The following is a 24,198-nucleotide window of genomic DNA, read 5'->3' on the forward strand; positions in this document are numbered from 1 at the left end:
CAACACAATTTTCTCCGCTATGCAACGGGTACCCGCATAAACCACGAAGACATACTCCAACCATGCATCTGAACCCATTCAGAAACCTGGCAGTCCGTGAATCCGCTTTAAAGAGATCTTCTCTTGAAACCATGACTTCTTGGTTTCAAGCGAGACTAAGCAAAAGGGAGAAGTCAGGTGGAAGTGAAGTTATGAGTGCTAAACCATGAATGAAAGACATTTTTGGGCACTCGCACAACAAGAAGCGAGGTGCTTTTCCTGATAGAACATGTGAAAATTCAAGACTTATATCAAGTCACACCTGGAGACTCGATTGTCAGGTATATCAATTGAAGATTTAGATCTCGCTTTGACGGATCAATTTGAATTGAGGAAATTTATCCATTTGATGTCAGGACTCGAGTACATGAGTGTTGTGACAGAATAAAAGGAACCGTGATCACAGTAGTTGAGGAAGGAGCAACCATCAAAGGCCAACGACACTTGTGCATGTTCATTTAACACATACGAATGTACTGACACCTTGATGTTATATTATAGCCTTCGTCATATTAAGCAAATTTTATGTTACCTAACGCCAAATCTTTTTGGATTTAAGAACTCTGATGATAACTGTGTCAAGAGAATAATACAACAATAGAATTATGTACCATGTACAACTGACCAAGCACCGCCGGTCTATTACAACCTATATATCCATAACGCCTTCAATGCACGTGTTCGTAATTCATCTATTTTGTGGTCTCTGTGACACGGCATTTCCATCCAGAGCTTTGACTGAGCAATGGCAAACTATACTAGTTAGCAAGGAAAATCAAAAAGCATTGGGACAAGCTTACCTGGCACCAAGACACCAACCGAGCTCGTTATCCTTGATCTTTTTGGCGATCTTGACCTCTCGGTCCACCGGCATTTCGTATCCAGTGTGGAGAAGAGCCATCATGAAATTGAGATCGAGACAGTGCTCTGGTCGACCCTGGAGCTCTTTGATAGCACCTGGAACGGCCTGGAAAATGTCCCAGCTCTCAGCACCACCACAAACCTGATCAGTCAACCGCTGCAAATCTTTCAAAGTATAAGATTCAGGCATGCCGAGAGGGTATGTTCGGTCATAAAAGTAAGAAAAGGTGTATACATCCTCTCGTGTGAAGGTCTTCTCCAAAGATGGTTGATGAATTCCGTTGAAGGAGCAAGGCGCGACCTTGCATTCAGCATCTTTGTACAAAATTTGCTCAGCGAGTTTTCGGCATTGTGCAGGAGCCGCAGAGGATGGACCTGTCATATTGACGGACACTATCTCTCCAAGGGGATGATCCTTTCCAAGCTCGACTTTGACAGGACGTGTCAAACCCGGGGCAATACATGGGTGTGTAATGGGTTCAGTAAGCCAGCTTCTATCATCCGCTTTAGCCTTGTGTACATTCTCGATGAGAGCCTTGTGAATCGACTTGCGAGCTGACATAAGACCGTACCCAAGATGAGAATGTTGGTACAGCTCAAAGTCTCTGCCGCCAAACTGAAGCTTGTACTTGTGGTCCCCAGGTGCCATTGTCTCCGGGAGCTTGAAAGTAGGTTCGAAGACTACTTGGGTCGAACCACCTCCGAGATCAAAAACAGCAGCGGTCTTAGTTTTTTCTGGCCCACCAATATTTCCAAGCAAGAAGTTCGTGGTGATCCAGGCGAACACTCCCTCATCTTTTCCTTCCATCACAGCGACGCCATTCTCTTCCCGAGAAACAACCGGGAACGGATATTTAGTTTCCAAACGATTTCGTACAGCTTCTAAAATCGCATCACCCATTTCAGGGGGTAACAATCGAAGGCCAGCGGTAGCCTTGACAGCCACGGGAGAACAGCCCTTGAGCTTATCGGGAACTTCCTTCATTGCAACCTCCATCAGAACATCAAGACTTTCGGCTGCTCCTTGGGCATTTTCTTTGTAGGAACTCAGCCCTCCAGCACTCTTTTCAGTCATCTTGAACTCTTCCTTCTCGAGTTCCGGAGTTGGGCCACAATTGTTAAATTTGTAAACATGAATACGAGAGCCAGTGCTTCCTGCATCGATCATCAGGGCATATTGAACGATTGGTTTCGATTTATCGCTAGATTTCGAGCATCTCGTTGTACCGTAAGAAGAATCTGAAGGTGATTGCCCATTATTGCTTCCTCCTACTTCAGTCGTGACCGTGTGCTTCCCTGAGTGCATACATCAGCAAATATGCTCCAATCTGCAGCCATGGTTTGCGTAACATACCTCCACTATACACATTAGCACCTGACGGTGCTAGATAATAAAAAAGAAAGGCAACGAAGAGCAAGATACCCCCCGTTTTGAGGTATCTTGCGCGCTGACTTTGCGTCATCCAGGCGGACTTTGCTTTCTCCAGGATGCCGGCGGCGCCTTCTCGAGCGCCCGTAGTAGAATACCTGGCTGCCTTCTCGTAAGGATCGTGAGCTACGTTTCTCGTCGGAAGCGACACCGAAGTACGTCGCATAAGGGAGCTGCTGGCAGACAATTACAGAACTCGAAGGTTCTGATCGTACAGCCGTATTATATGAGGGGTTGTAGGAGGAAAGATGTCGAACGATTGGCGATCATCGAAGTGGTGAAGAAGATGGAAGGATATGAAAAGGGGACAGTCGCGCTGATGGGTTGGGAATTATTACCCCTGGAAAAGCACTTGACAAAGTGGACACTGGACTGGCACTGGCATTCAGACGGGGGAGGTGTGGCGTCGTTCTAAGAATACCTAATTCAGATCGCTGGCTGAAATCTGAACCAATCACAGCAAGGCCGCTGAATAAGCAGTCTCGAACTTCCGAGGCTTGACTTGCGTCGCCATTATTGCCTTCGAAGCGCATCATGGTAGAATTAAATAGAATAATATACACCATTCACTGTCCTTCACCTTTTCCACAAGTTGTCATACTCTCATCCTACGTTCCTGTTTTCCTCATATACCCTATTTAAAATTCAGATTGTTTTCTCTCTCATTAACTTCATCAGATCATCATTCTAAACCCTACGAACCGCGAATGGATGTTCAACTCTATGTCTACGACTTGTCTAATGGACTCGCTAGACAAATATCCGCTCCCCTGCTCGGCACGTTTATCGATATGATATATCATACAAGCATCGTAATCGAAGGGGTAGAATACACTTACGATGGGGGTATCAAGGCGCTGGAAAGTGGTAAGACCCATCTGGGACCGCCGTTGCAAGTGGTGAATCTGGGGAGGACGGAGCTACCCATGGAAGTGATATTGGAATACTTGGACTCTATGAAGGATACATATACCAAAGAGGTAAGAGAATCTCAAGGAAATCATAGTTTGAGCAAGACTAACTCAACTAGGCTTATAATCTTTGGACAAACAATTGTAACAACTTCTCCAACGATTTTTCCATGTTTCTACTTGGCAAAGGCATACCTGAACACATCACAAATCTCCCCAGCACTTTCCTCAATTCTCCATATGGTAGAGCTCTTATGCCAGAGATAAATAAGATGGTCGACCGTCGCAACCGGAAGCAAGGCGCTCTACTGGGTCTGGGCACCGACGACGACGCTCCTCCAAAGCCTGGACAGGTCGATTCTTCAGTAAGACATATCAGCAGTATGCCCAAGCTTGAATCCGCACTGGAGGAGGCAAAGAGATCAAGCGCTATGATATTCTTCACCTCCGAGAACTGCCCGCCCTGCAAAACGCTTTACCCACTCTACGATCGATTGGCTGAAGAGTCAGTACACAAATGTATCTTGATCATGGTCGATGTTTCTAGGGCCTACAATATTGGAACCAAGTACAATATCAGGTCAACACCCACATTCATGTCATTTCTGCATGGCGTTGAGCAGGAAAGGTGGTCTGGAGCCGATCCTGCGAAATTACAGGGAAATATCCAGATGCTCGCTCAAATGGCCTTTCCACAACATGCTCATGAGAATTTGGATCTCCCAGCTTTACGTGCCTCAAACACTCATCCTGTTTTGTTCAGCAAGGTTCCTCCGTTGGGCAAACTCAAGGTCAAGATGGGTGCAATCGCAGAAGATGCCGCTGTCTCCGGTATCCTTCACTTCGTCTCTATACGCGCAGAGAAAAACCCATCGGAGGCGACCCTACCAGACATGGAAGCATTCAGTAGATTCCTGAGATCTGCCCCTTCAAAACTTCCAATCGAAACTATGTTCACCATCGTCGACCTGCTGCGTCTTGCACTAGTCGACTCGAGAGTAACCGGCTATTTCGCAGAAGAAAAGAACCACTTCACCATCTCACCCCTCATAACCTACGTCAATGACCTCGAAAACTGCCCCTACCCTCTACGCCTAGTCACGTTACAAATGTGCTGCAACCTCTTCTCCAGCCCCTTATACCCCCCTCATATCCTCAAATGCCCATCCCTCTCCTCCCCCATCGTCGAACTCATCACCACAAGTCTCCTCGACAGCACCCACCACAACGTCCGTGTCGCAGCCGCGGGCCTGGCCTTCAACATGACGACCGCAAACTTCAAGACTCGAAAGCAAGAAGGTCGCGAGGGACTCCCCGAGAGCGATCAAATCGAACTTGCAGCTTGTCTCCTTGAGGCCATCAGCGTCGAAGAACAGTCGCCTGAAGCTCTGAAGGGATATTTATTAGCTTTCGGATATCTCGTCTATTGTGTGCCTGCTGGTGGTGATCTGGTAGATTTGCTGAAAAGTATGGATGCTCAAGGGACGGTTCTGTCGAAGAAGAAGCTTTTTGCGGATGAGAAGCTGATTCTGGATATTGGGAATACTTTATTGGGACAAGGGCTCAAATGAAACGCCGCTTTGCAGTCTGGTAGATTTAGATAGCGAAAGATTGGGTTCTTAGCATAGTTTGAACGGCGTTGGTGGAGTCGGGAGTTGTGTCTAAGCAGTTAGAGCTTGGCACGTATCAAGAAATTATGAATACATGATTAGCGAGGCTAGTACTGTTGCGCTGCAGATGATCATATTTGCTTTCACGGTGCCTATGAGAAGTTCCTGTCTGACTTTGACAATGAGCGTAGGAAGCATACGTTCATGTTTTAAGGCTATGGTTTTTATAATCACCAGAAGCATAGGATCACTACTCTCGCAGCATTCGAATCGATATAAGGAGGTACTGGAAAAAATTGTCAATGACATGAAGCTTGGTTCGCAACGAGTTTTCTAGAAGTCTTTAGGCCAAATCGTAATTCATCTATTTTTTTTCAAGACTGATTATAAAGGCACTTCAGGACCAGCGGTTCCGAGCACATCTTCAATAACATCCTCAGGCCCAACACCTTCGAGCAAGGCTGACACAGCATCAACATCACTGCCCCATTGCATACTCCGCTCTCGTTCAGGCTTGACGATATGAATGCGATGCGGGTATATCTTCCTGGCTGCCAAGGCTATCAAGGATGGCGTAGTGTATGAGAGGTTGTGTAGAGGTGCCAGACATCTTTCAAATCATAAGCTATGCGGCCTTACATTTTAGAAAAAGGACCTACCTTGAAAGCTTGTCAAAATGTTGAGTTGCTGCAGCTGACACGCCGCCCGCAACAGCCCTATGAGTCCGCAAAAAACAAATGATGTTCTGCTGATGTGCTTTGATTTCTACACTGACCATGGCTTGGTCACTGAGTTGAGAGAGATGCTCAATTTCCTGTGGGAGATTAGTAAATGGCTAAGGAGAAGATAAACGCGAGACGAACTGCTGCAGATACTCTTGGCCACAAATTTGCATCCGGTTCGAAGCCAGGACTTTTCTTGAGAACAGAAGACGTTGAATCCCCATCATCGTACTTTTCTTCCAAATTAGGAAACCCATCTTCCGGGTCATGGAAGTGCGAGATGAATATTTGATCATTTAAGTGCTTTGTCAGTCTGGGTCCCTCCCCACCTGCTAGTAGCGCAATGAACAAGAACCGCTTCGGCGCATGCTGAACAGAGGTCCTTGTGTATATTCTTTTGGAGTGCATAAGCTCAAGAGCCTGGATCTGAACCTGCTTAGGTGCTTCATCAAGATTCTTAGCTATGATCACATTTGCCATCGTCTTGTTGTCTGCGAAATTCTCGGAGACTGGCGATTTAGAAATCGACTGGAAGGCAGACGTGTGCAGGAAGTAGGATGACTCTTGTCTCGGTCTCACTGGGGAATTTGATCGACTCGAGCTGGCGTCAATGGATAGAATGGCATGCGCGAAGTCATCGAGGGAGGTATGCTCCGAGCAGTCTACTATTGCATGGGATAGTCCAAAGACATTTTCTGCGACCTTAGTCTCGATTTAGTATGGATCGAACGAGGCTATGAATGGGTTCAAGTTACCAGCTCCAATTCTTCCACCAACTCGTCGAGCGCATCGGGCTCTGTATCAATGATACAATGCTCTTTTGCGACAAGGCATATCAGCACCGCAAGCTCCAGGTCACTCAAGTCGTGGATCTTGTCAATAAGAGATTCGTCCGCCATCAGGCCAACAAATCAGGTTTCTATATCCCCATTGCTTTACAAAAAAGAAGACCCGCAATCCAGCAAGAGAAGATCGTGATGATGGTGTTGTACGTCGCAGTGCTCAAAATGGGTTGCTAGCGTCAGAGCTCGGACCAGGCAGCCTTTCGTTCACCTCATGCCTAGGCACGCCGGACCAGCGATATCAACAACACTTCAACCACAGCTAACAATGAGGTGATAAATTAGGAGTGATGGCGAACCCAACAGCTGATTGGGAGAGGCTTGACAAGAAGTTTTACCGCAAGGTACAACTCTATACAGAAATATTTGACCAGGATCTGGAGTTGGAGAATTACATCGTCACGGGATGTTCATTTGGGGGAGCTATTGGTACGTTCTCATCATCTCGTCAAATGGCTCGTGTCTTTTCTCATTGGACATCAACTCAAGTTCATTGAATGAATTATTCCTGAACTGTCTCACGGTCTGTATTTGGTTTGAATCTCTGCGGTATTAAGCAATAACATCAAACAAGTTTTCTCAAGAGACAAGGCATCTTCGTTATTCAGAGTTATGCAGATCCCCCTTCGCCATGAGAATGACCGATTGATTATTCTTCATAAACTTTCTTGAGATGCTCTCATAACCCCAGTCCTTTAAGCTGACAGCTTCTTTGCATCTAGCGCTCTACAGAGATGAATCGAAGCTTCACTCATACCGTGGAGGTCAAGTGTCGAAAACAAGTATTGATCTCTATAGCTGTGCTGGAAAATTAATTCGCCGCATAAACTGGGATCAAGGCTCAATAAAGGGTTTGGGATGGTCAGAAGATGAGAGGCTAATCGTTGTCACTGCCGACGGCACCGTTCGATGTTATTATGACCTGCAAGGAGACTTTGCACAGTTCTCCTTGGGCAACGGCGCGGAAGAATATGGCGTCAGTGCTTGCAAGTGCGTATAAAATGGTAGTTTCAAGATTCAACGCTAAACTTGCGTCACAGATTCTATGGCACTGGCTTTGTGGCATTGCTTACAAACAACCATCTAATATCGGTCGCCAAATATGAAGAGCCGCGTCCAAGGCTACTGGCGACACCACCCGAGGGGACTGTTCATTCATGGGCACTTATACCTCCGGCATATACGCTCTCCCGATCAGTAGAAGTACTTTTGAGTATCGGTCAGACCATACATGTCGTAGACGCCACGGAATCGGATGACCGTCTGCTTGATATTGGTCCATTTACTCACGTCAGCGTCTCCCCGAATGGAAAATACGTTGCACTGTATACTGAAAGTGGGAAAGCCTTTGTCATTAACAGCGAATTCCAACAGAGACTTAGCGAGTATGATTCCAGGTCTAAAACTCATCCAAAAGATGTGCAATGGTGCGGAAATGATGCAGTGGTTATCGCCTGGGAAGACGAAGTTCATGTTGTTGGACCATTCAATTCAGCCGCTAAATACTTTTACGACGGTCGAGTACATTTGATTGCAGACCACGACGGTGTACGTCTCATTACCAATGATGTCTGTGATTTCTTGCAGAAGGTACCAGAAGTCACCGAAGAAGTTTTTAGGTTCGGGACAGAGTCTCCTGCGTCGATTCTTCTAGACGCAGTTGAGCAACTGGAAAACCAATCACCTAAAGCAGATGATAATATACAACTTATTCGGCCAAACTTAGTAGAAGCTGTTGACACTTGCGTAAGTATCGCTCATGATGTTAACGTATTCAGCTGACACTGCGTAGGTGAAGGCAGCTGGTTACGAATTCAGCGTTCACTGGCAGAAGCAGCTTCTCAAAGCTGCATCTTTTGGAAAGTCTGTGCTTGACATATACAACAGTGATGACTTCGTCGATATGTGTGAAACGCTTAGGGTACTGAATGCGGTTCGATTTTACGAGATTGGTATCCCTCTCTCATATGACCAATTTTTACGCCTTACCCCCGAGAGTCTTGTTCGTCGATTAGTCAATCGTCAAGAGTACCTTCTGGCACTTCGGATTTCATCATATCTGCGTCTCCCTACGGAGCGGATTTACGTTCATTGGGCGTCACAAAAGGTTCGAGTCGGGTCGGAGGATGAAGAGACAATATGCCGTATGATAGTTGAGAAACTGGATGGTAAGCGAGGTATATCATTTGAAGAAATAGCAAGAGCAGCATACGATGAGGGGCGGGGTCGTCTCGCAACTGAACTGCTCAACCACGAAGCGAGAGCTGGGAAGCAAGTTCCACTTCTTTTAAACATGGAGGAAGACGAGATTGCGCTGGACAAAGCAATCGAAAGCGGAGACTCGGATTTAATATTTTTCGTTCTTCTTCATCTCAAAAAAAAGTTACCACTCGCCTCTTTCTTCCGCGTAATAAACACACGCCCGGTTGCAACAGCCCTGATTGAGTCTTCCGCTCAAGCAGACGACTCTGAACTCCTCAAGGACCTCTACTACCAAGACGATCGCCGTCTCGATGGGGCTAATCTATTTGTTCGGGAGGCTCTCAAACAGCCAGAATCCCGAAGCTCAGCTGACAAGCTTACGCTGGCCGCAAAACTCATTTCTGATTCAAAAGAAACTTCTTTCGAGCACAAAGCTTTGTTAGAAGCTAGTACGTTACTAAAGATGCAAGAGGCTTTTGACAGGGATCTCACAGAGGAATTCGTTGGGTTGAGTGTGAATGAAACTCTATTCCAGCTGATCAAGGGTGGTTATACAAATCGCGCCAAAAAAGTACAATCTGAATTCAAAGTGCCAGAGAAAATTTTCTGGTGGATACGGTACGCTCCTATCTTTTCCATTGATGAGTCCCATTGTCTAATTAGTTTCGTATAGTCTTCGTGCCCTAGTGTCAGCTCGCACATGGTCAGAACTTGAAGACCTCTCAAAAACACGCAAATCGCCCATTGGCTGGGAACCTTTCTTTAGTCTCATTCTATCCGCAGGCAATCCTAAACTGGCCAGCACTTTTGTTCCTAAATGTGCACCGGGTATGCAACCAGCTGAGATTATTAGCATGTGGGAGAAATGCGGTATGAGAATTAAAGCCGCAGAGGAAGCTTTTAAACATAAGGACGTGGAGACGATCGATAGATTGAGGGCTGCCGCTGGTGTAGGTACCGTAGAGGCAAGGGAGATTGAGAAACTTGGTGCTGGGTTGAAGAGGTAGATGTGCCGTTTCAGCTTCCTTGAGGCCAAGGATTCTGGTGATAATATACTTGTCAGACGGGTAGAAGAAGTTCTAGAGTTGGTAGTATGAATTAACTACAACGCATGAAGTACACCCGCCATTCAGGTCGCGCGGCAGTTAAACATCTTTTTAGACAGGTTACCAAAACTACAACAGCTACCTATTCTACTATATTCTCAACGACTGCTCATATAAAATCATGAGTTTTGAATAATGACGACCACGTGACTATTCTGTTTACACGCACGTGATGATGTATTTGCTCGGAAATAGATTTCGCAGCCCTCAGTCTTCAACGGATGTAGAGAGATTTCAGTAATGTGAGCCTTTGTACCAAGTCTTAATTCTTTCATTGGGTTCATGTCAAGAGACTTCTCAGAATATGGGATAGCAAGTTCGAATTCTCTGCCGAAAGGATTTGTTTCAGGTCGTCCCTGAATCTCCCGACCTCGAAAAGGACCTGATCTGGAGTTCTCCCAAATGCATCAGTGTCCAAGAACAATGCTGCCTCGACTGTCGATTGGCCTTCTGGGTCTATTATCATGGGTATATTTATCATCCGCGTGCCTCCATTCCGCCAATATTTTCTTGCCCGCGGACGGCATTTGCGCAGCAAACATTGATCTGAACACAGTATTATACACTTTTCCACTACAAAATCAGATTTTTATGCTGACATGCTGAAAGAATGGAACCCGAAATGATAATTTCAATGACAAACAGCGTATGCGTAAGTGCTTTTCGAAAGTACACAATGATATGTCAACTGATTTTGAGAAGCCTCATCCCGCGCCATTGAAATTCGAGAAACCGCCAACAAAGGACTTGGAGTTTTCGCTGCGCGTGACCTTCCAAAGGGATTCAAGATAATCATCGAAGAACCTCTTGTGTCCGTTCCGGTACCTGAAATGGTACCTGGCCAAGGGTTTAAGATTCTGGACATGATCAGCAGTCTTGAAAGAGCCTATGAAGAACTATCACCAAAGCAAAAGGAAGCATTCATTAACCTCCATGACTTTCGACTACCCGGTGAGGAAGATCAAAATCGATTGCTCACTATTTTCCGGAGTAACGCTTACAATACCGGCAACTCTCACGTTGGCCTCTTTCCGAAGATTGCGCGCATCAACCACTCTTGTAGACCGAACTCTGGGAATTGGTGGAGCGAAAAGGCTGGTCATAGGGTTATTTACGCAGCGAGAGATATCGGCAAAGGCGAAGAAATTACGGTCTCATACATCCCTCTTCTTAAGAAAGCGAAAGACCGTCAACAGAGGCTTGCACAGTACGGTTTCGTGTGCGATTGTTCAGCTTGTCAGTCACTCGAAAGCGACAAGCGAAGGATGAAGATTGCAGACTTATTGGAGAGTCTAGAACATAAGTTGGCTCCTTCTTCGACCCGGAAAAGGTCTACTTACGAACGACTAGGCAAGAAAGCGATTACCTTGCTGGAACTAGTTGATGAAGAAGATATGATGGACTACCAAGCCAGAGCATTTCATATTGCCGCAGTGTTTGCTCAACGACTTGATAATATTGAAGCTGCTCGCTACTATGCTATCGAAGAGCTGAAAATTCGACAATTGGCTGAGCTGGACTCAGACGACGCAATCAAGACAAGGGCATTTATTGCTGAGCTCATGGCGGAATCATGATAAAGCTACTCCGTCGACCGAAAGAATGCGATACTATCATACTAGCATCTACGAGGAGATCTATAAGCAAGCAGATTCCAGAAACGATCAAGGATGCACGTGATGGCCGGCACGCCATCCTCCTTTATGTTCGCGTAAGATCGTCAGCTCTTGCATATACCCAAGAAGGCCTTCACGGACTGGCAATGTAAAATGGGGGTTCAGGAGGACTGATAAGCTGGAAAGGGCGCTCATTCGCCATTTCAATCATTTTACATTATCCTAAGATGTCTGCAATCATCACAAATTCTACGACACGTCAAACTGACAGGGAGTGGTATCATCAATTTGCCTGTAGTTCAATTCTGTGATTCTCAGCAAGCACTATATGTGGCATCACTCACACTGGATGTGGTATCACTCATGCAGTACCCCATAAATTTTATTCGAGGTCAGAGGTATTGACAAGTCGGCATTCTTATCGCTCCGATGGCCTAGCCATATTGTCGGTAATAGCACCTAATTCCACCTATGGATTGATTGAAATCGTTGTAATCTTTTGACATTCTGATGCCATTTTGGTGGCGTTAGGAATGCGGGGTGAAATGGCTTCATTCTATATGTATATAAAAAAGAGTAGTAAGGCCATGTCAAATCTCTCTTGTCCACGGTCATCATCCATAGACTTGATAAATTTCTCTTTAACTCAATTTCCAATCTGAGAAACCACAATCATGGCTCCCTCACTTACAGAGACAGTTGCCAATGCCACCGAACAAATCCAGGAAAAGGTTGCTTCCAAACCACTAGTGGTCAAAAGCGACAACACACAGACCAAGGATGAAGAAGCACCTGCTGTTCAACAACCTTCTACTCAGAACTCCAGCAGAAGGGAACCACTCAAGCTTTCTGGAGCTTTAGACCACTTCGAAAGCTTCGACGTCACCCCAATCATTGGCCGGGAATTCGTTGGTGTAAACTTGGCCAAATGGCTTCGAGCACCAAACTCTGACGAACTTATTCGGGATTTGGCAATTACTAGTAAGTCACATTGGATACAAAAAGTACGAAAAGAGAGCTGATATATTTCCTTTTAGTCTCGCAACGTGGTGTTGTCTTTTTCAGGAAACAAGACGATATCACTAATGAGCTCCAGAAGGAATTGGTTCAGCGTCTCGGAGAACTATCTGGGAAACCTAAGACTTCGGGACTTCACATCCATCCAGTGTCAAACTCCGGCCGTGAGTTGGGAGGTAAAGATGATGAGATCAGTGTCATTTCTTCCGCTCAGGCCAAGAAGATCTATGCAGATAAACTGCTCTTCGCTACCGAGAAGAAGCAGAGTAGCAAGGAAGGATGGCATTCGGACATCACGTTTGAGCCTATTCCTAGCGATTATGCTTTGCTTCGCTTAACTCAATTGCCAAAAACCGGTGGAGGTATGTAAATTCTGCCCTGAGCTTTAATCCAGTCTTTAATTACGATAGACACTCTTTGGGCCTCCGGTTACGAGGTATATGACAGAATCTCCACACCCTACCAAAAGTTCCTCGAGTCTCTCACCGCAACGTACGCTCAACCCCTCTTCAACGAAGCCGCCTCCAAAAACAACTTCAAGATCTACTCCGAGCCCCGCGGGGCTCCCGAAAATGTGGGTGAAGTCCTCGAAGCAATCCACCCCGTCGTCCGCACCAACCCCGTCACAGGCTGGAAATCCATCTTCGCGGTCGGCCACCACGTTCAACATATCAACGACATCACGAAGCTCGAGAGTAAAGCGTTGCTTGATTGGTTTTTGAGATTGTTGGTTGATAACCATGATTTGCAGGTGAGATTGAAGTGGCAGAATCCTAATGATTTGGCGATTTGGGATAATAGGAGTGTGTATCATGCTGCTACGCCCGATTATGTGGAGGGCGAGCTTGGGGAGAGGACGGGGAACAGGGCTGTTAGTTTGGGGGAAAGACCTTATTTGGATCCTAAGAGTACGGGGAGGAGGGAGGCGCTTGCTGCTGCTGCTGTTGATGGACCTGTTTAGTAGTGCTATGCTTTGAGACATGTGTATGCTATGATTTTGAATTTGCATACTTTACCTGCTATATATGGGTGTCCAGTGAAATATATCTCTTTCCCGGTGTTTCTCGCTTCAGTGAGATACATTTCGATATTTATTATATAATTCAACCCAGACTTCACCATCACTTTAGAAAGCTTGACGGAATTCTGTAAACTAATATTAGCATAACATCATAAGCTAACAATATAATCCTTTACCAACTTCACTTTAACCTTTATATCGCGGAGTCGAAAAGGGGGATACATCACGTGCTGATAAGGGGTCTCAATCTAGAAGTCCGAAGCTCGTGTCAGTAAAATGTTTGGGGATCGGAAGTAAACAACAACAATTGTGATTCAATTACTATCCAGAACATCAGCTTGTACATGTACACAGCAGATCATTCCGTGTAATTCTGTTTTCATCTGCAGGCTGAAGTCGGCGCGTAAAATCGACTGGTTGGTCCACGATCTGAAACAATGTCCAGTATCGACGACCTATTCAAGGTAAGAATAATCTCACCACTACTCCTATGCTGCTCTAACTCACGCGTCAGAAACCAGCACTACCTAGCAATAAGCGCAAACTCGAAGCTACAAGAGATCCAAGTGCGCGCATTCCCCACACGTTGAGAGCTACATTCTAATGTTTACCAGACGAAATCTACAAGGCAGCGAAGCTCGCCTCGAACGGGCATGCGAAATCCAATGGCAAACAACCTGCAGTCGAAGAAGATGACGACGATGATGTAGAAGCAGGTCCCTTACCTCCTCCAGATGACGATGAAGATTATGGTCCCGATGTCCCCGACGATGATGAAGGTCGGTTCTTTGGTGGTGGTGTTACACAAGAAGAATCGGAAGTGTTAGATTATATGGAGACCCAGGAACCCTTCTCAATTGCACCGGAAAAGATAGATTCGGCATGGCTACGGAAACTTGCGCTAAACTTTGAGAAGAAGATAAGCAAGAATGCCGAATTGAGGGCGAAGTTTGAGGATGAACCGCAGAAGTTTATGGGGAGTGAAGCGGATTTGGATGCTGATATCAAGGCGCTGAGTATATTGAGCGAACATCCAGAGTTATATAAGGAGTTTGCGAAGTTGGGATGCGTAGGGAGTCTGGTGGGGCTATTAGCGCATGAGAATACCGATATTGCGATTGATGCCGTGGAAATTATCAGCGAGCTCACGGACGAAGATGTGGAAGCCGAGCAGGAGCAATGGACTTCGATTGTGGACGCGATGGTAGAGTCTGATCTCCTCGATCTCCTGGTTTCGAATTTTGTAAGATTTAACGAGAAAAATGAGAGTGATAGAAGCGGTGTCTACCACGCCCTCAGCGTCCTGGAAAACCTAGCTTCACAGCAGACACTCGCAGAGAAGATCGGTCAAGACACTACAGTTTTGAAATGGCTACTGGATCGAATAAAGAAGAAAGAGTCGGTGGTAACTCAAAACAAACAATACGCAGCCGAAGTCCTCGCCATCCTCCTCCAATCGTCCCCTCTCAACCGCACCAAAGTCACCTCCCTGGATGCTGTAGACACTCTTCTCCAAATTCTCTCCGCATACCGCAAACGCGATCCTTCAAAAGGAACGGAAGAAGAAGAATTCGTCGAAAACGTCTTCGACGCCTTGACATGTATCGTTGACGAATTCGTCGGCAAAACGAAGTTCATCGAAGCAGAGGGCATGGAATTAGCACTCATTATGATCCGCGAAGGCAAGATGGCTAAACCGCGTGCGCTGAGATTAATCGATCATGCCCTCTCTGGTCCCTCCGGCGCCGAATCGTGCGAAAAGCTCGTCGAAGCAGCAGGCTTAAAAGTCATCTTCACACTCTTCATGAAGAAAAATCTAGACTCCTCAACGACCGAGCATCTCCTCGGTATCTTCGCCTCTTTACTGCGTCATCTCCCTGCAAATTCATCATCGCGTATCCGTACCCTCGCGAAGTTCGTGGAGAATGATTACTCGAAAATCACAAAGTTGGTCTCGCTACGACGCGGTTTCGCGGAGAGGGTTGGGGTCGTGGAAGATGCCATAAGAGATGAGCATAGGGGCATGAGTGCGGAAGATAAGGAGGACATGGTTGATGAGTGGTTGGGGAGGAGACTTGATGCGGGGTTGTTCTCGTTGCAGACGCTGGATGTGATTTTGGCTTGGTTGGTTGCTGAGGATGATGGGGCGGCAGGGAGGATTAAGACGTTACTTGGGGAAAGGGATGAAGGGTTGGAAGTTGTGAAGAGGACGATTGTTGGTGAGTTCCGAATTCCTCCATATTTTTTCTATGCTGCTGGTGGTCGTGAGTTTGAGGGGTTATGAATATGAAGCTAACCTGAGATAGAACAACTTGATAGCATGCAAGGTACTTCTGAGGAAGAAACGTTGATGAGGGACATGCTTAGTACACTGTCTCAATTCCTAACGTAGGATATCAAATATACCCCAATTTTCAGATCAAATATCACGTGGCTATCGAGCTCGTCGATGCCATACTGTACACATATTCGTCGAAGTGTATTCAAAGTGGTATTTTGGCTATATATCATACCTCTACATGAAATGATTGGAGATGGTCTAACGTCGCATATACCAAAACATTCAACCTTCCTTCTGTACAGACTGTACAGAATGCAGAATCTCAGAATCCTCCCTAGGACTCTCACTCCCCACCACCATCTCCTCATCTCTCTCCCCCAGAGCCTGAACACCAGCAGCCCTCTCCTCCGCGTTCTTCGCATTCCTATCCCCAATATACCCACCCGTCCAAATCACACACGGCACAGCACCCACCAAACTAAACAACGCCAGACTCCAAGTCATGGTTCCCCATCCCGCGCTATCCTCCACATAACCCGCCCAAACAGGACCGATTAGAGTGCCTGCGGCGAATGCGGCGATGAAAAGCCCGTAGGCTTGCGCGTAAGCACCGGTGGCACCGAAACGACCTGGCTGCTCGCGCTCTTTGGCTTCAACGACGTACGTTATCTCGGCCATTAACGGGGGTAAGACGAGGGCTAGACCAACGCCGATGAAGAGGAGGAGAGCGGAGAAGAGGACTTTTTGGCCGAGGGTGTTGTGGGTTACTAGGCGGAGGAGGATCCACTTCGAGGAGGGTTAGAGTCTTGTGATGAGGGTATTGGGGGCAGGATATTCCTTACGAAGGGAATGGCGAATATAAAGCCGGAAAATGCAAGCCATCGGGGTCCATAACTATCAGAGAGGTATCCTATGGCTGGAGAGATGAAGGATGGGATTGTCAGGGCTAGGAATATTAGACCTGCTCCTACCGAGTTCCACTGTTTGAAAAGTTAGCAAAAAGGAATTTGAATTTTGTGTGCAAAACGTGGGGGGTGGGAAAGTCCTTGAGAATTGCGGCTCTGAGGGGCTCGCTTAAACGAAAAGTTACGGTGTGACTTGAAGAGGCTCAACTGCACTTACCCCGAAAACTCGTTCCACAAACAACGGTAATACACTGTCGAAGGCTGTCATAAGTGATCCCTGTACTACACATCCCCATAGAGCAGTCAATAGCCGACGTGATGCAAGGAGCGTTATGACCGGCGGCCATTTGAATTTGGTACCATGCGAAGATGCATTCCCACTTGACGGGTCATTATTGAGGCTATGTCTGTTGGCCGTTGGTTGGGGTTCTGTGACCACGTTGGCTTCCGAGCCTTGTTGCTTCTCTTCATCCGTTAGGTCTGCTGTCCCGCTGCCACTGAGTGGAGTGGGTGTCTCAACAACCCATTGCACAGCGATTTTCTTCTCGATAAGCGCCAACCTCAGCACAATATCCACAGCAATCAAGGCGAACGCCATGTAATAAACACTGTAGTACCCAGCCTTCTCATATACAATCCCTCCCAGCAACGGTGCGAGGAAGAATCCAATCCCCATGGCCGATGAAACCCATCCCAATGTCTCCCCAATCCGTTCTTCACCAACCGTGTCAACCAACAGCGCAATGCCTACTACCCAAACGATGGCGGCCGCGGCGCCTTGCAGTATTCGTCCTAGGATTATCAACCACACCACGCGCGCAACGCATAACATCACTGTTGCACCACCTAAAGCGAGCAGACCGACTAGGAGCGGGAGACGCCGACTAGCTGATCGATCGGCCAGGAATCCTGCTATCGGACTGCCCACGAGAAGCGCGCCTCCGTACACGGCCAAAAGAACGGACACCCATTTCTGGACACTGTCTTCTGCGACTCCAGCTCGATTCGAGAGGGCGAATGGTATAACCGGGACCTAAGAATCGTTATTCACCAATTCCTTAAGCTGGAACTTGCTACATACGATGATTCCATACAGAAATATATCTGTGAATACGGCTACGGCGATGGTGAAGATGATGAAGGTCTTGGAGCTGCGGATTTCGAGGAAGTTGGGTGGTGTTGAATGGGCGTCGACGCGCTCGCCGCTGAGGAAGTTCTTGAGCGTTCCTGCTATCCCCATTTTGTGCTATTATCCCACCGCGACGACGGAGCGATGAGGGAAAGGGGCGATACGTCGGTGAAGGTGCACAGGTCGTCCATTTTGATGGTCTTCTATGGATGGGATCCTGATACAGGCTCTTGATGGTGAGTGGAAGTGGGTGTCGGTCATAGATCTTGGAGTCCAAAGCGGCGCCCCATCGAATGTTTTAGTGAAACTTGATCTTAATGGGGACGGAGTATTTTGAAATTATTACATACTTGTTCCGCTCTATTGGACTATTTTATCTTTATTATTCCCTATATTTAGTATTTTTAAGAAGTAGTTGCATAAATTGGATAGCTATTAACTAGTTCTCTATTTGAGTAGTTGCCGCTTTTACTCCCCCCAGAACTCCACAGTCCGAATTATTTTACCCCGGATCCCGCGGGTTCCTCGCTCATCTTTCCAAAGAATATCTTCTCCTTTCTTCTTCAACACCAAACCATCGATTAAATTTGGTTTTGTCACAATCATTTGGAATTGTGCGTTGGTAGCCCCCCTACGGAGGATTTCCCAAGTCAATGCTTTCTTCCATCATCGGCGTTTCTTTTCATGCCCGGCTTTGGAGTCCCTTTGCATGAAGAGCCTCATCGAATGTTACACTCAACAAACGTCTCTTGCCCGATATGTGCAGGTTACAGTCCAAGGTTATGCATCCTCCCTTATCGTGACGAATGATGGACCAGTCTTCTGTTGTCACCCACGAGGCTGGAACCAACATATTTTCGGGCTGGTGCAGCTTCTTGACCAAGGCAATCTTTCGCCTTCACCATTCGCCAATGGTGTTGGGAAAGTAGATCCTTCAACCAGGTACCAGAGCTCGGGGCTTTTTCTGCATCCATCCAGCATATACTTCTCAGTGATTTACTGCAGCAGTATACATTGCAGTTCACATTGCATCAGTCTGCGCCGGTTCCAGCCCCGGGCCAATCATGGATATAGACACTCATGAGCTACCAACGATTCATAGTAGCCGGGCGTTAGATATTGGGAGATACCCCTCATGAGGCTCGATACATCGCATATGCGGACACGATCAGATGTGTGAATTTGCTGAGAAGTACCACATACACAACTTCCCTGGCCAAAAAGCAAAACTGCTTTCCAAGGAGCTAATCTTGCGGCTCAACTAATCTTACCATGACGTTCAATGATCTTCTCCGTAGCAGAGGGAGGCATTTACATACCCGAACCGCATTCAAAACTGCTCAGGTGAGCTTGTGCCGCAAGATGAGGCTCTGGATGTCTCTCGCTTCCGGCGCCTTTTGTTGGGATATGCTGACTGAGTGCAACCGATGGAGAGCGGCGAGAGCCTCCATCCACCCTATGGACTTGTGAATGAGGATTTTGGGGTGGTTCCATTGCCTGAGGTACTTTCAATCATTGCTGGGATGTTCACACCATTTCGACTCTCTGCTTGTGACACAAGATGTCGGAGGACGACGGCATGCCGAGATCTTGTGTAACATCGGCTTTGGGGCAACGACGATGTTAGAACGTAGGGATCTTGCCGAACTTGTCAGATCTCATCCGGAATGGGTGAGGTCCAAGCAGTGTAGAGCCTCATCCGATGAAACAGACAAATTTATGTCACTTCGTATTACGTACGCCAGCACTCACGAAAACCTTGCGGCTCTATTTTGAGGCTAACTTGAGTTAGTTTGGTTTTCTCCAGGGTGCAAATTTGGTGCGTCTCACTGCACTAAGCCTGCCAGTTAAAATCAACTACGGCTATTAACGTGGGTTTTCAACCCAAGCAGACGGATAAGTCGTCCAACGATTAAATTACTACACAATTCAGAGATACCGCAATTAACGCATCCTTACGACCTACTTCCGGCATTGGCGCCAACTACCCATCCATTTTGAGGCTCTTCTTTAATCAAGCGAGGAAGGAACTTCCCCCCTGCCCTGAGCAATTAACCGAGTGCACCGCTGGTGCATGTGAGGCAATACCCTTGGCGCAGGTGTGCCGCGGTCAATGATCTCCGTTTTGGCAGCCTTGTTCCTAATCTATCTAAGCTCTCCACACGTTTCCGTTGGAATATGTTGTGCTTCACACCTTCCAAAGAGCCGCTCCGATAATGGAATGTCACACTAATCGCCTTGCTCACTTGATGGTGGTCATTCACACATAAACTGCGCCATGTGCTCAAGCTCTGAGCTTCCTGTCAAAATGACCATGCTAAACAACATGCCAACCTGGCCCAATCATTACTAGATCTTCTAGCCTCGTCGGCTCCATTGCTGAGTATCCTAGTCGACCTCATCTGTCTGTCTCAGCCCCCATTTTCCTGAACCTGTTCGACTTTGAGCCGCATGCAAGCCTTATAAACACGGAGGGTCAAGGTCAAGTCTCTTCATCGAAATCCATACACATCAGCTACTCCCTGCCGATGTCTGCCAATGACTTTTTATAATTACCACTTTCAGTTCCTAGGTATGTCGATACCAACTCCACATAGCGCGACTCGGACCTAACCTACCCAATCTATTAGATCCATTGGATCTTACTGCTGCTAGACGGGCAGATGTTAGGCTTGATTTCACTACCATACGAGGTCTTGGCGAACATCATCGGTAATGTTGACTTTGACGATGTGTTCAATCTTGCTCGTACGTGTCGGAGTTTCATGTTTCTGATCACTGAAGAGAGTCTCTGCAAGAAAATTGTGCAGGTAAGTTGTGTAGGAATAAACGAATTCATGTGGGCACTACTAATGGAATGACTAGAGTAAAATCGCTTTCTCGTCAGAAGCCATCAAAGCCAACTCTGTCCCTGGCGGATATGCGTCCGCTTTACGTGGTATAGCAAAGAGGCGTCATGCTCTTGCTAATGTGGATCCATTCACTGTCGCTACAGTGGGCTTCTGTGACGCATATCTGTACTGTAAAGGCGTATTGTGTTACACCTTGGACGATAAAGTAAGAGTCTTAGATCTCCACAATTCTAGAGAGCAAGAAATTGTGTTCAGCATTCCGGAATTACTTAACCAAGCTTTATCGAACGTTGGGGATAGCATGAGCGGTAACTTTCAAATATTGTACTACTCGAACGCGATCATATCTTGCATATACAGATGCTCTAGCTCAATTCAGACAGCTTGGTTAATCTCGTTTAGTCTCAAAAAGCGGAAGAAACCAATTTTGTTGGTGAGGGAGTTGGATTCAACAGAGAAGCTCTTTGTTCGTCACAACGACGAGTATCTTTACTATGGGACCCATTCGGAGATTGATGCTGATGGTCACAAGAAGTGGATGATATATGGATACAAATTTTCCAAACGGCAGTGGTTTGATGAGAAGATTTACCTCTCCGAGATGGCTGGATCTGACATTGGCTCGAGTATATGTTTTGAGTTTTATCAGGACTACTTCTACGCCCTTTCCAACCAGACTTCGTTTGAAGTTGAAGAGATAGACTGGACATCTTTCTATCATTGTATACGTTTCCCTTTGGATTCCCCTTGCAAAGCATTAATGGAGAAGACGCAAGACAGAGATATGTGGCGCCGCCAACACCAAGAAGGGCCAATTGATGAGAGGTGGATGTCTCTTCAGCTAGTGGTTGACGAAAGTTCAGGCGAGCTCAAGATTGTAGAGTCTCGCAAAGAGTGGTATCTGGGATCGAGTAGGAGTCAACGGAACTACTACACAAGCGACATAATTTTTCCAGAGCTTGAAGACTCAGATGATGACAATCCCGACTCAGCCGGAGATGACTGTATGGATTTTGACTCGGATAACTTGGCCCAAGTTTTAGCCAGATCCAGAAATGATTGTGGCTTACCATCAACGTCAGCAGCCTCGAGCTCTCACGCTGCAGCCAACGACAGGGCTCATGGTCTTTTCGAAAACAGTGGAGTTTCCAATTCGCAATTGCTGCGCTTGATAAAGAAGAATAACAATCCTCATTATCTGGAAGCACCCCCACGTCTCCCACAACAAACACACCCAGGCGATGATGGTTCTGCTCAACGAACATTCACCTTAGCCAAGACCCGAATACGCACATATCATCTTGGCTGTAGCACTTTCTTGGACCTGGTTGATGATCCCGTTGTAACTGATTACCACGGAACCCAGCGGCTTCGACTCCGTGGAGGCTCAAGACGCCTTGGCCCGCCTCTAAAAGATGAGAATGACCTGCTGCGTCCGCCTTCTGACCACTTGCAGACAGCCATTAAAGAGCTATACGTAGTCAACGATGTTGAGTACTGGCCTCGAACTCAGACCTCGGATGACGAAGAATCATTAGGCAACAAGATAGACCACGATCAAATCTACAAACTCCTCAATCCTCCCACTCATCTTGGCTATGTAGAAGGTACCGCTGATGATCGCTCTCTAGTCTATGTCACAGGTGCAAAAGATAAGCCTAGAGCCCTTATATTTGTGAGCTTTGACGCAGCTACAAGACTAAAGGGTCTGAGAAGATATGGCCATGTGGAGAAGAAGAAGCAGGGCGTTGGAGAGGGACCTCATGTTGATGGTAGAGCTACGGCGTGCAATATCAATGTCAGCACAACCGAAAATGAAAGAAATCGCACTGTCACGCTAGGGGAGAAGGGCAAGAGCACGGAGACCGAAGACTACGGTCCGGAAATTATCATCTCGTCGACAAATTCGCAATCTACCCAAGTGACTGCCACGGAAGTACACTCGAGCTACGCGGCGACTTGTGACAACAGCTCATCAAAAACACAGACCGAAAAAGCTGCATGGGCCTGGCGAGAAAATGCTATGTATCAAGACATCGGCCTGGGATATAATTTTGGTCTGGCACGGAAGATGAATGTGTAGAAAAGCTCGATGTACACATCCGTAAATGGCGAGCTAATGTACAAGAAAGATACACAAGGTGGGTGGTATCACCCTACGATACATTGTCTCTTGTTTCCTGTTTGCATTGTGTTGCAACGGAATATTTACTGCCGTCAAGTCTTGTACTGGCACCATCGAGCACTTGCCCATTCCATACTCAGTTTTCATATTCCAGCTTGTGTAGCGAAACAGCATATATTGGAACTGCGAAGGAACCAATCTAGCGAAATAGTGCTCAAATCATTTCAGAGGCTCCCACACAATGGAACATCGTATCCCATGATTGGCATCTCAAGTGATGCGCCCTTTCAAGTTGATGTCGAGTGTCTCTTAGAAACCGGGCGTAGATGCAATGCGGAATGAAGTGGCTCCAATAGGGGGCCACAGCATCAAATTAGCAGCAGCATCCAGGTATTTTCAAAGCGAATCTGCGTTTTCAGTTTATCTACGCATGTATAGGATCATTTGTGGGATTTGGGGACTGCACTGAACATGGTCAAGAGCTTTTTGCACACCAAGTATCCTTGTACCCCACCCAGCCTTGCCCAACCACACCATTTGCGGCCCCAATTCCTATTCAGTTGAAAGAGATCAAGTGGTCTCTCATTTTTCGATAGTCCATGATGTACGAGAAGTTCGGATTGCGTGCAGCGGTTGTGTAAGGGGGTCGGTTCAAAATTTCCCTCTTTGTGCGCAGATACTTCGGTTCGCTTCTGGTTTCCCAAGCACGATTTCCTACCTTTCGACACTTTGTAATTTACAAAGCCTCGTCTTATTATGATCTATAAAGTTTTAACCCCTCAAAAGCCGTCTTCTCGGTCCGAGGTCTTATCCCGAACGGCATTATCGGTTCAAGACCTACGCCCAGGTATTACTCAAGAGCTATTTCGAGAGGCTCTTCGAGATCATCTGCATGTCTCAAATCCATGTTTTACCAAGTTTTCATATAGACAGGCTAGCATCCCCTGGTTAAGGGCGTGCCGTGTCTGCCTTAATCTGCGGGAGCGGCTTCTGTCTTGCGGATGCATCGGTATAGTTGCCTTTCGAGACGTTGCATTGGAATAAAAGGCAATATGCAATACTTGGATTCGTTTCAACGCGGGGGCCGGATCTCTACGTCGCTTGCATCGATTCGATATACGAAAGCGTACGGTAAGGCTGTCTGTCGTGTTGAGTACGAGCCTTTCTTTTCTATGTCCCTAACTAGGAAGTTGACTTGCTAGCACACAAGATTCTCATCACCTATCACGTTCGTTACCTCGGCAAGGCATACATTCCCTATCTTCTGACATCAGCGGGCAGTTAGATAGTTCTCGTATTTGCTTATTCCCATTTCATTCCCCCACTATCTTTCACGTCCCCATACAAGTCGGCCGACTCGTGTACCAGACGTAGTGGTACCATGGACTACTCGGTAAGGGTATCTGTTTATGACGCTGCTTATGGCGGCGGCTTACTTGGTGTCTCCGAAGTCGGAGGTAAGGGAATGGTCTGGTGCTTTGGTTATGCAGTCTTGCGTCTATTGTGGAGATAGTGTTTGGCTGGGAAGAG

The 24,198-nt window shown here is 46.8% G+C and overlaps 8 protein-coding genes across 8 annotated transcripts; 5 read left to right on the top strand and 3 right to left on the bottom strand.

Moving 5' to 3' along the window:
* Nucleotides 1-731: 731 nt before the first annotated feature.
* On the bottom strand, nucleotides 732-2,495 carry GLAREA_10330 (GDA1/CD39 family protein; the record flags this gene model as incomplete). Its single annotated transcript, XM_008080380.1, has 3 exons — nucleotides 732-792; nucleotides 840-2,196; nucleotides 2,255-2,495. 3 exons carry the CDS (start codon nucleotides 2,493-2,495, stop codon nucleotides 732-734), a joined length of 1,659 nt encoding a protein of 552 aa, XP_008078571.1.
* A 541-nt stretch (nucleotides 2,496-3,036) lies between these two features.
* On the top strand, nucleotides 3,037-4,811 carry GLAREA_10331 (Thioredoxin-like protein; the record flags this gene model as incomplete). The annotated part of the gene is made up of 2 exons (XM_008080381.1): nucleotides 3,037-3,309; nucleotides 3,360-4,811. 2 exons carry the CDS (start codon nucleotides 3,037-3,039, stop codon nucleotides 4,809-4,811), a joined length of 1,725 nt encoding a protein of 574 aa, XP_008078572.1.
* Nucleotides 4,812-5,234: 423 nt separating this feature from the next.
* On the bottom strand, nucleotides 5,235-6,471 carry GLAREA_10332 (uncharacterized protein; the record flags this gene model as incomplete). Its single annotated transcript, XM_008080382.1, has 4 exons — nucleotides 5,235-5,460; nucleotides 5,510-5,664; nucleotides 5,714-6,274; nucleotides 6,328-6,471. 4 exons carry the CDS (start codon nucleotides 6,469-6,471, stop codon nucleotides 5,235-5,237), a joined length of 1,086 nt encoding a protein of 361 aa, XP_008078573.1.
* Nucleotides 6,472-6,704: 233 nt separating this feature from the next.
* On the top strand, nucleotides 6,705-11,299 carry GLAREA_10333 (SET; the record flags this gene model as incomplete). Its single annotated transcript, XM_008080383.1, has 8 exons — nucleotides 6,705-6,843; nucleotides 7,137-7,404; nucleotides 7,455-8,160; nucleotides 8,207-9,234; nucleotides 9,290-9,619; nucleotides 9,680-9,707; nucleotides 10,332-10,374; nucleotides 10,425-11,299. 8 exons carry the CDS (start codon nucleotides 6,705-6,707, stop codon nucleotides 11,297-11,299), a joined length of 3,417 nt encoding a protein of 1,138 aa, XP_008078574.1.
* Nucleotides 11,300-12,012: 713 nt separating this feature from the next.
* Nucleotides 12,013-13,316, top strand: GLAREA_10334 (Clavaminate synthase-like protein; the record flags this gene model as incomplete). The annotated part of the gene is made up of 3 exons (XM_008080384.1): nucleotides 12,013-12,319; nucleotides 12,376-12,717; nucleotides 12,766-13,316. The coding sequence occupies 3 exons, from the start codon at nucleotides 12,013-12,015 to the stop codon at nucleotides 13,314-13,316; spliced, it is 1,200 nt and encodes a 399-aa protein (XP_008078575.1).
* A 497-nt stretch (nucleotides 13,317-13,813) lies between these two features.
* GLAREA_10335 (ARM repeat-containing protein) lies at nucleotides 13,814-15,768 on the top strand (the record flags this gene model as incomplete). Its single annotated transcript, XM_008080385.1, has 4 exons — nucleotides 13,814-13,840; nucleotides 13,891-13,942; nucleotides 13,991-15,640; nucleotides 15,683-15,768. 4 exons carry the CDS (start codon nucleotides 13,814-13,816, stop codon nucleotides 15,766-15,768), a joined length of 1,815 nt encoding a protein of 604 aa, XP_008078576.1.
* Nucleotides 15,769-15,939: 171 nt separating this feature from the next.
* GLAREA_10336 (MFS general substrate transporter) lies at nucleotides 15,940-17,802 on the bottom strand (the record flags this gene model as incomplete). Its single annotated transcript, XM_008080386.1, has 4 exons — nucleotides 15,940-16,443; nucleotides 16,500-16,637; nucleotides 16,780-17,595; nucleotides 17,644-17,802. 4 exons carry the CDS (start codon nucleotides 17,800-17,802, stop codon nucleotides 15,940-15,942), a joined length of 1,617 nt encoding a protein of 538 aa, XP_008078577.1.
* A 2,552-nt stretch (nucleotides 17,803-20,354) lies between these two features.
* GLAREA_10337 (F-box) lies at nucleotides 20,355-22,626 on the top strand (the record flags this gene model as incomplete). Its single annotated transcript, XM_008080387.1, has 2 exons — nucleotides 20,355-20,501; nucleotides 20,557-22,626. 2 exons carry the CDS (start codon nucleotides 20,355-20,357, stop codon nucleotides 22,624-22,626), a joined length of 2,217 nt encoding a protein of 738 aa, XP_008078578.1.
* Nucleotides 22,627-24,198: the final 1,572 nt, after the last annotated feature.

Source organism: Glarea lozoyensis, assembly GCF_000409485.1.
Source record: "Glarea lozoyensis ATCC 20868 chromosome Unknown GLAREA13, whole genome shotgun sequence".
NCBI classification, from domain to species: Eukaryota; Fungi; Ascomycota; class Leotiomycetes; order Helotiales; family Helotiaceae; genus Glarea; species Glarea lozoyensis.